This window comes from Triticum aestivum, unplaced genomic scaffold (genome assembly GCF_018294505.1).
Source record: "Triticum aestivum cultivar Chinese Spring unplaced genomic scaffold, IWGSC CS RefSeq v2.1 scaffold40148, whole genome shotgun sequence".
NCBI lineage: Eukaryota > Viridiplantae > Streptophyta > Magnoliopsida > Poales > Poaceae > Triticum > Triticum aestivum.
Window position 1 is genome coordinate 1 of NW_025231940.1, and position 9,935 is coordinate 9,935.

Here is a 9,935-nt window from a genome sequence, read left to right on the forward strand (position 1 = left end):
GGAGGCCCGCCATTGGCGGGCCCCAACCACTAGTCTCCTCCAATTCTATCACTCGATTCATAGCTCCTCCGACGTCAGCGCTCATCACGCGCCGTTCTTGCATCGCTGGTGTCCCGTGACCTCTCCCCGAGTTGGTGAAAGACACCATATGATCGGAGCCTCCATACGCCACAGTGACATCGGCGTCGATGGTTCTTGCATGGTCGGTGGTGGTGGCACTGCTTCTCCTTCTCCAAGCACACACTTAAGCACCGCACAATATCCAGGTATAGCAGTAGCGCTTACTATAGAAAAAGCGCTACTGCTAACTAGGTATAGCAGTAGCGCTTCGTTTTCAGCGCTACTGCTACAAGTTAGCTGTAGCGCTAGTGGTAGCGCTTGCACAAGCGCTACTACAAGCTTAAAAACAAGTGCTACTACTAGGGTTTTCTCTAGCAGTGCATTCACAAAGCCATGATTGTCTACTGCGACAACGTGTCCGCCGTCTACCTCTCCGCCAATCCAGTTCATCATCGTTGAACGAAACGCATTGAGCTTGACGTTCACTTTGTTCGCGAACAGGTGGCTCTTGGGCGCATTCGAGTATTGCATGTCCCCACCGCTCAGCAGTTCATCGATGTCATGAGAAAGGGTCTTCCGACATCCATTTTTGAGGAGTTCTGGTCCAGTCTTCGCGTATCCAGCGACGTTTCGGTTGCGGGGGGTGTTCAACATGCATTATTGCATGTACATATATAGGGCTGGTTCTTGTGTATTTGCACCTGTATGCTTCTCACTCCCCCCTTGTACATGTACGTAGTCTTGGGAGACAAGCCTCGCGGTGGATCCCTATGTACCTATATATGTGCCCAGCACGCAAGCAATCAAATCATCATTATGTGCAATCCTTTCCTTCCAATTAACAGGCGGGGTTGGCGGATGGTCGCCGGGAGGTGCACCGCTGAAGTGGCAGTGGCGGGCGGAGAGGCGCGAGAGAGGCTGACTTTTTCCTCCGAGCGATACCAGCTGAGTAAATTTATGCGCCAAATAGGAGGTGGAGTAAAAATCATCCTCCTCCATTCGGTTTTGGGGATCGGATAGGTGCCGGTTAGGGGACTAAAACCAAAATTTTACTCCTCTAACGTTGGCTAGGGGATCGGTTAGAGTTGGCCTAAATCGGTAGATATTCTAAAAGCTCCAGGCTTTCTTATTGACCTGATTTTATCCTAACAATGCAGCTAGTATATCAACCTGATTAACACAAATTTCCTAATTCAGTAGCTTCTCTAGATATAAACAACGGTTGAAAAGATTGATTGAGAAGCAATTATTCCATTGGAGGGAAGGAGATCTTACTAAAGGCCACAGCTCAAGCTATAATTGTGTTCGCCGTCTCTGTGTTTTGTTTACCTAAAGGAATTTGCAAAGAAATTTAATGACATTATTGCTCAGTTTTGGTGGCGAGATGAGGAGGATAATAAAAAGATGGGCTAGCTCGCTTGATGGACAATTTGCTTTCCTAAAAGTGAGGGAGGTAAAGGCTTTAGAGATTACATTTTTTAGGCTTGCAATGCCTGCCAAGCAATGTTCGAGATTCATAACCACCCCTAATTTGTTATGCCCAAGAATTTTAAACGCCCTAATATAAGTATGATCTGTTACAATCTACCCCTAAGAGAGGTTCATCATTCACGTGGACACAACATCATGTTTGGTCTTTCATCCTTCAAGCGTGGATATATTTGGAGGATTGGTAGAGGGGAGAGGATCCTATCCAGTTCGGATGGGAAGGTTATTACCCCACGAGGTCAATCGGTATTTAGCGATCTAATTGATTGGTTTATGGGATGACGAGCTCATAGGTATAATTAGTTCGGCTAAAAAGGGAGAGGAGAGGAGGAGATTGCTAATTTGGGCATCTATATATAGAGCTAAGCTCCTTCATCCTCACACCACACCATAATCTCTCCTCCTACATATACTGTGCAAACCAACCAACGCAAGACAAGAGCAGCAACAATGGCAGTGCAGCAGTGCACGGTGGCGCTCTTCGTGGCCGTCGCCATCGTGGCCGGGTCAGCCATCTCGTACGCTGCCGAAGCCGGCCACGCCCCGGCTGGGGCACAACCCAAGGCCACAACCGAGGAGCAGAAGCTAATTGAGAAGGCCAACAATGCCTTCAAGGCGGCCGTGGCGGCCGCAGCCGTGGTCCCTCCAACAGACAAGGACAAGTGTTTCCATACCACCTTCATCCAGAACTTTGGCGACTGGTCACTCGACGGGTTCACCAACGCGTCCAGCACCAACGCCAGTTTCAGCACCAGGGTCTCCTTCGCTCAGGTGGCGGCCTCCAAGATCGCCCAGGGCGCTACCCCGGAGGCCAAGTACGACTCCTTCGTGGCCATTTTCGGCGAGTCGCTCCGCATCATCGCCGGCATCCTTGAGGTCCACGCCGTCAAGCCCGCCCGCGAGGAAGTCAAGGGGCCGATCCCTGCCGGGGAGCTCAAGGCCATTGACCAGATCGACACCGCCTTCAGGACTGCAGCCACCGCCGCCGATGCTGCCCCAGCCAAGGATAAGTCCACTGTCTTTGACTCCGCCTTCAGCAAGGCCATCAAGGAGACGATGGGCGGTGCATACGAGGCCTACAAGTTCGTCCCCGCCCTCGAGTCCGCCGTCAAGAAGACCTACGCCTTTTTTGTTCCTGATAGGCCCCAGGACAAGAACATGGTCTTTGAGAACGCCCTGACCGACACCATCATCGCCCTGGCCTCCGCGGCCGCCGCCCCCGCCCCCACTCCCGCCGCCGCCCCCGGTGGCGACAAAGTCTGAGCTCATTGTTACCTACTACTGCACGCATGTATGCATATGCGCATACATGACTGTGGCGACCAGGTATTTTGATCGACGATCAAAATCAATTCTTGGTTTTCGTTTCATGCACTCGAGACCGACGACTTCTTAATTGCTAACTGGGAAAAGTCTGAAAATAAACCTTGATTTTGTAATTCAAGTCGAAAATGAAGTCTTGAACTTCAAATCCCTGAAATCAGCACAATGCCTTATCTAGTCCCGGCTTACCCCGGCCCTTTTTGGCTGAGAAGGCGTTTGTTTCCGCCGGGGTTGCACACCATGACAGAGACTAGTGGTTGGGGCGCGCCCTGGCGCGCTGCTTGAGTGGTAGCTGGGCGGTGCCAGGTAGGACGCGCCCTTTCCACCGTCCTATCTGTACTAATGCGCCTATGTGATGTTTGTGTCAAGGAACTGATATTTGAAACAGAGCAAAGCAGCAGAAATGAACAGATATACATGAGTCGCATTATAGACATTATGCAGTTAGACCTAATGAGTAGCAATTTTAGAGGTTACATGCACGATAGCATATATGCTAGCTTCCAAAAGTAACACACTGCAAGGTACAAAAGCAGAGGCAAGGTTCAACACATCATAAATTATACTTAAGAGGTTCGCAAAAAAATAGATTATATTCATACGTCCATGGTGCGTCTAGAGCCGATGCACGGTGAGGGTGAGGAGGCGCCTTGCGATGGGAGATGTCTCCTTCACGGATGTTTCCATGGTGGCGAAACTCTGACTAATTGGTGGTTATGGTTGCCCTTGTCAGTTCCTAGCATGATGTGACAATCGCAGATAATATCAATCTTTAACATTGCATCCACAATTAATCATGCTAACAGACATCGATACCTGATCATCGGGTAATTTTTCAGCAACAATAATTCAAGACTGAGTATAGAAAATACGTAAGTTTCAGAAGCATGACATATCAAATAGATGATCCGACGGATTATGTTCTAACCTGAACTTCTTCAACATCCACATCAGAGAGGGCACTCGTCACCTAACCATCTTCCCATCATTTGAAACTACCTATGAATGATAAAGAAAGTAAAGAACCACACAAATTATCATTTCTTGTGTTTGGATCAAGGGAGAATTGAACAAAAGCGTGGACGCATGACATCACAGGATAACTCAACCAAACAATATTATAGGAAGGACTTATTATGTCTTTTCCCTAATTTCCCAAAAAAGTAGTGAACACATCACATGATAGTGACTGATACGAGCTCTAACCAGCATTCAGGAATTTAATATAAACCCAGATCTCACCAATATATTAGATTGGAGCATTCTCACAAGACTAAATATATTAGTAAACGGAAATGATATTTCTATGTTAGAAATGCTATACCTACTTAGAAGGACAACATCAGTAGTAAGGACATCAAAAATTGGGTTGGCATAATAGGAACCCTTGGTTGTGTCTGCATGGATGATCAGAAGTTACCTTATGAGCTAAAAAAGGCCAAGATAGATACTCTTCAGTGATTTACTTTTCTTTAAAATGCAATAGTTAAGTTCATTTTTCTAACATAAAGCCAACAATGCAAAGGTGCATGGCAGAATAAGCTACAGATAGTACAAAACTAAATAGCCACGCACTCTGGAACAGAGCGACCGTGTCGACACTCTGCTGCGCCGTCGATCAACAGATCGATCATGCACAACAACACACTCCTCACCAGGATCAGTTGAATTTATGTCGCTCTGAATGAATTACAAGGCCACATACCAACAATGACAACAACTACGATTAACCCAGAGCAAAGCCAACTAGTAAAACTCTAAGCAAAGGAAAAGCAACAAGGAACATGAAGGAAACCGGACGAGTGTGCAATGCGTACAAGTCCTGACAAATCAAAAGACAATTTTAGATCCGGTCATCAGTGAAGCATAAGCAGGAACACATGACAAGCGACAATCCATTCACACAATAAACCAGCCAAAAACATGGAGAGTAGTTCTTATCAGCAAGCACAATTTAAAAACTATATCATCAGTCAATCCTCAAATTTGCACCTCAACTCTGATGTCCGCATCTCTTTAATTGATTATCCATGTTGTGTGGCATTAGGAAAACCTTCTTCCATGATAACAACAGGCTCATTAACTATCAAGTCCAACAGTTTTTCGCACACCAAACCACCCTGAAAACAGTTAAGTGGATTGATCAGATAGATCATTATACTTCACTCAGATATACGAATCATAGGGACAACTTAGTGCTACAGCTTAATCATATGTAATGTTGTTACTATCGATCATCAGTTCTTTACGAAAGGCATTAGAAAGACAAAAATTAAGCTTTTCAATGTTTATTTAAGCACAATGGTTCAAATGATACTTTATGGAACAAATATAGATGCACACAAAAAGAGCCAAACATTTATGTTTGAAAAGCTAGCCTCACATACTTAGAAGAATTTTAGGTAGAATGAACAATTTATCATTATTAAGAGTGCTAGTTTCAGGTATTATATAGGTGATAATAATTTCATGATTACGGCGATTTTAAGAGAGGCCTCTGACTTGCATCATATATCAAATTTGAAGATCATGGGCATAATACTAATACATGGCGAAGGAGGAAGAAGCAAAGAATCTGATTGCATATGCAATTATGCATACCAACAAGCAGAATAGGCACATCCATCACAAAGGGGAAACAAGTAGAATAGAAGAGGGATATACCATACTAACCTGATCACCTATATTGCTCCCAGCTCGTACCTTTCAAAATATCTGATGAAACTTTCTTGCCACAAGCTGTACTTTCCATTATTTTCTTCTAGTTGTGTTTGTCAAATGGCGGAGCCAGCCATGAAGGACCTTTGTATCCGGCTGTGGCCCTCCGAGCCCCTGCCGAGCAGCTATTTCGGTCTGCTGGCGAAGCTGTGTGACAGTGTTGCCCGTGTCGAGACCGTGAAGCGCTTGGTGTGCATTGAAGGGGCTCGGATGGCGTTCTTGAAGACCATGGTGCATTGGCCAAAGATCAAACCCGTCAAGATGGCCACTGTACCTCCCCCAACTAGAAAAGAGCATAGGCGCCCGGAGCAATACTTCGCTGCCGTGATGGACGATGCTCGGGTAGTGGAGGCACTATGTTCCAAGGATGTAGTCCTTGACTAGCTTTATGTATTAAACTCTGGTCGAACCTTGTCGGGGATAATACCCCGCGGTATGACCCGGCCGGAGATATGACCCGGTTGGGACTTGGTATTTCATTGGTAAGCTGGCAGATGTTTAAGATGTTTAAGCCAGCAGATTGTTTAAGCACGGTAAGCCGGCAGACAGTTAAGCAGGGTAAGCCGGCGGAGACAGTTAAGCATGGTAAGCCGGCAGACAGTTAAGCCAGACAGTTAAGCCAGATAGTTAAGCCGGACAGTTAAGCCAGATGGTAAGCCAGATTGTAAGTCAGCAGTTAAGAAGCCCAAGTTGTTAAGAAGCCCATGGAGAGAAGCCCGTGAAGAGAAGTCAGAATAGTTAAGTCTTAATAAGTCCGAGTTGGACTCTACATGTAACCCGCCCCTTCAGCTTATATAAGGAGGGGCGGGACACCCCAAGAGGGACAAGGAAAATAATCTCTAGGGCTAGACACAATAAGGAGAGCTGGCTTATGCGGCGACTCCATGAGGATCATAATCAGACCTAGCCACAAACAGCATGTAGGGTTATTACCGGACGGTGTTTCCCGGGGCCCGAAGCTATCTAAATCCTTGTCTTGTATTGCATCTCTCAATTCCGATCAACCCCTCTAAAGCTACTACATAGGTGCGTTGGCCTCACGACTAAGTCCTTGCACTAGGACATCTGGCCTGACAATTCTATGACAGTTGGCGCCCATCATGGGGCCTACGCACGGTGGTGTTGAGTTCTTGGAGGGATCTCTCGAGAGACTGAGAAGTTTGCAATTTTTCGGACGAAGAAGATCCGGGTTGCTGTTGAGCCACCACCATCGGATGGGTGATCCATCAAAATACAGTCAAACTAAAGGCAACACAAACAGTCAACGACCCGGAATCAGACTCTAACTACAGTCGGACTCGGATTCGCAGGCCACGCCTGTAGCTGAGGCGAGTGAGATGGCTCGGGGCCGCGAGCCCAGGCGACTCGACCCGCCCCTGCTTCACCTTGGTACTTCAACTCGCCGTCACCAAGTCGGCCGCGACAACCGCCGCGGTCCAAAGGTTGCTGTCGTGCTTTGTGTCAAAATCGTCCGGTGAAAATCTTGCGTCAAGCCGCCGTGCCTCGCACCGGCAGCGCCGCGCCTTCAATGGGCCAGCTTCACCCTCGGGCCAAGTCACTGCGCGGCCATGCCGCCCTGACCCGCTGCCCAGTCGCGGTTTCAGCCGTGCTAAGCCGCTTGCTGTGACCTCTCACCGGCGTTTTCCTTCGCTGTCGAGGCCTCTACTTCCCTCGTTCAAACCGTCTCCATGGCCACTCGTATCATACCAATCCGCCGGCTGCTTCGACTCGACTCTGCTTCCAAGTCACTGCCGCACCAAGTCCGGATTGAGCGTCACTCCGCCTCTGTTTCCGACCCGCCCCGCGTGGAGAGTCGCCTCGCTCTGCCCGCCGGCACAGTCTCGCGCCACCATCTACAAGCCGCTACAGGTTCAGTCGCCGCCCCAGCTTGTTTTGCGCTCAAAGCGTCTGCGAGTTACCGTCGGGCCTGGTTTTCGCAACAAGTCGCCCTCGTTGCGCCTGGTCTCTGCCTCACGCTGTCGTCCATGAACCGCCCATTATTCCAGCAGCGTGATGTCATTGGTATTGTCAAGACAGGTTCAGGGATCGAGAAACTAGCAATTGATGGATAGGGGTTTTTGAGTTCAAGAAGATTAAAACGGCATCAGGTGCGTTACCGCCACTGCACGTTGAAGGCCGATTAGTGCAAGGATCACGTTGGAGGAAACGATAGGAAATTTTTGCAGCGTGTTATGTGATTGGGGAGCGGTCAAACCACAAACAGCCGAGAACGTCGTCTTCCTCTGCTGCATGTTTCCCAGGCGCGTCAGGTCGCCCATTGCTATCTCGTAAGTCACCAAGGTTGACGTTTTTTCTCGTTTTTCCCATTGTCATCAGCACCGATCTAGCGGACAGCTCAAGACTCGGGCCTCAGCCGCCCCGAGCAAAAAGAAAATCAATCCTGATGGAGGTTCGCGTGCTCTTTCCTGAAGGCGTTGCTCGGGGGTTGCTCAAGCGGCGGTGGAAGTGGTGGCGGTTCGGTGTCGACACCTGCATTCTGGTCAGCTTCATCTTGGAGGCTGCGGCCACGTAGGCGACGCTCGTCTGGTGGAGCTACTGCCGATGGTCGAGGCATCATTGGCAGTCTGCGCCATCAGGCTCGGGGTGCTCAGGGGGAAACCCCAGATCTGGGTCTTCCGGATCGTATGATGATGGCGTTCTATCGCTTTCCCTTCTGGGGGGCATCGTTTTGGAGCAAGTGCTGGCTGGAGGGATGGTGGAGCAGTGTTTCATCTCACACATTGATGGCGACGGAGATCGATGGCATGGCGCTGTGGAGACTCGGCGTCCGATGCGCGGAGATGGCCTCGCGCAGGAGGAGGTTGCTGTCGAGCGTCATGGTGACGTCGATGGCTGAGTGGCCAGACAAGGTAGAAGCCTCAATAGGATCTGAAGACCTGTGGAAGATGGCGGCGATGACACACGAGTGCGTCTGACCGGATTGTGCTCCAGACCCGGTATGTGGCTCGGCTGGGGCTTCCGAATGAGTTTCGGCTTCCGGCGTTTGATGTTAGGCTTAGGTTAGTGGTTTGGGTAGTGGCCCAGCTAGCACTCCTTCATCATATTGGATAGGACTAGCGGCATATGTAGCCAAGATGGTGGATTTAGGCACATTATTGTAATAATTTGTATGGTCCTCGAAAATAATCAATAAAGTGGCCGTATGCATTTCCCAGATGCAGAGGCCGGGGGTCATCCTCCTTTACTAAAAAAATTGTGTGTTTCGGAGATTAAAATCGACTGAAGCCCGGAGAGGATATGCGGTGGGCACGAATCGGACTCCATCGTGGTGTGCCTCCACTGCTGCCCGGTTCCAAGCCATCCCCGCCGTATTTGAATCGCCTCCGGCTCTGCCGCGGCCGCCTCTGAACCGCCAGCATCGACTCCGCCCAGGCCTCCCGAGTCCCTTCGTTGTGTTTCACTCCAACGGTGAGCCGCCTTGTTCGTATCATGAATCGCCGTCTGAGCTTCTGCCGGGCTGTCAAGTTGCCGTTGCTGTCTGCCTTCATGCGCCGCTATGGCCGGCTTCCCCTGCTGTTGAAACCACGGGAGTCCCAAGCCGCCCACTACCGCTCGCCCGCGGGCTCCGAACCGTCGCCGGGTGTAGTCGTCAAACAAAACAACCGCAGCCCTGTGCTAAGTCGCCGGTGCCTCTCCATCGTTGCTATGGCTCAAACCGCTGCCCATGTTTCGGCCTAGAGCCGCCCGTGTCGTCCGTCCCAGTTGACTTGAGTGGCCTCTGAGCCGCCCTTACATCGACGCGCCAGGTCGCTTCGCCAAGTCACCGGCGCAGCTATCGACCCGCCACTCAAGCGCTCAGACTGAGTCGCCGCTCTGACTCGCCTCCTTTACTGTCCCGCGCCAAGTCGCTGGGTGAACTTGCGCCGATGCGCCTGAGAGTCGCCTGCTTCCGCCCATGAGCTGCGTCAGCGCGCCAAGCTGCCTCTGCTAGGCCTCCTTCAGATCGCTAATTTGCCTCTGTAGCTGTGAGCCGCCGTTGGGTGGTCAAGGATACGCCCTCAAATCCCCTTCGCCATGGCCTCTGAGCCGCCCTGCCTGCTGCTCTCGTATACTAGATGCTGCCTGAAAAACGGGGTGTTGGGAGTGATGGGATAAGATAAGAAACTGGCTGGCCAAGTCGCCCAAAAATATCAGCATACAAACGCCAATTATTGCAAGCATCTCTGACTCGCCCGTAGTTGACTTCAACTTTGTCGCATTCATCATCGACAATGCAGTTGATGGTCATCCGACAAAAAAAAGTGCCCATTGGCCTGGTTTAAAAAAAAGGGGTCAACATGACCAGGAAGGGTCTCTTTTTGAGCCGCCCAGTGCCGAGCTTTAAG

General features: G+C 49.9%; 1 protein-coding gene and 1 long non-coding RNA gene across 2 annotated transcripts; one reads left to right on the plus strand and one right to left on the minus strand.

Moving 5' to 3' along the window:
- Positions 1 to 1,946: 1,946 nt before the first annotated feature.
- LOC123175863 (pollen allergen KBG 41) lies at positions 1,947 to 3,031 on the plus strand. The gene has a single exon (XM_044590363.1). It carries the CDS (start codon positions 1,999 to 2,001, stop codon positions 2,809 to 2,811), a length of 813 nt encoding a protein of 270 aa, XP_044446298.1. The 5' UTR covers positions 1,947 to 1,998; the 3' UTR covers positions 2,812 to 3,031.
- Positions 3,032 to 3,683: 652 nt separating this feature from the next.
- LOC123175862 (uncharacterized) lies at positions 3,684 to 5,581 on the minus strand. The gene is made up of 3 exons (XR_006488199.1): positions 5,545 to 5,581; positions 4,864 to 4,991; positions 3,684 to 3,870 (listed from the first exon to the last, which is right to left on the minus strand). It is a non-coding gene; the product is annotated as an uncharacterized lncRNA (long non-coding RNA).
- Between the last annotated feature and the right edge of the window lie 4,354 nt (positions 5,582 to 9,935).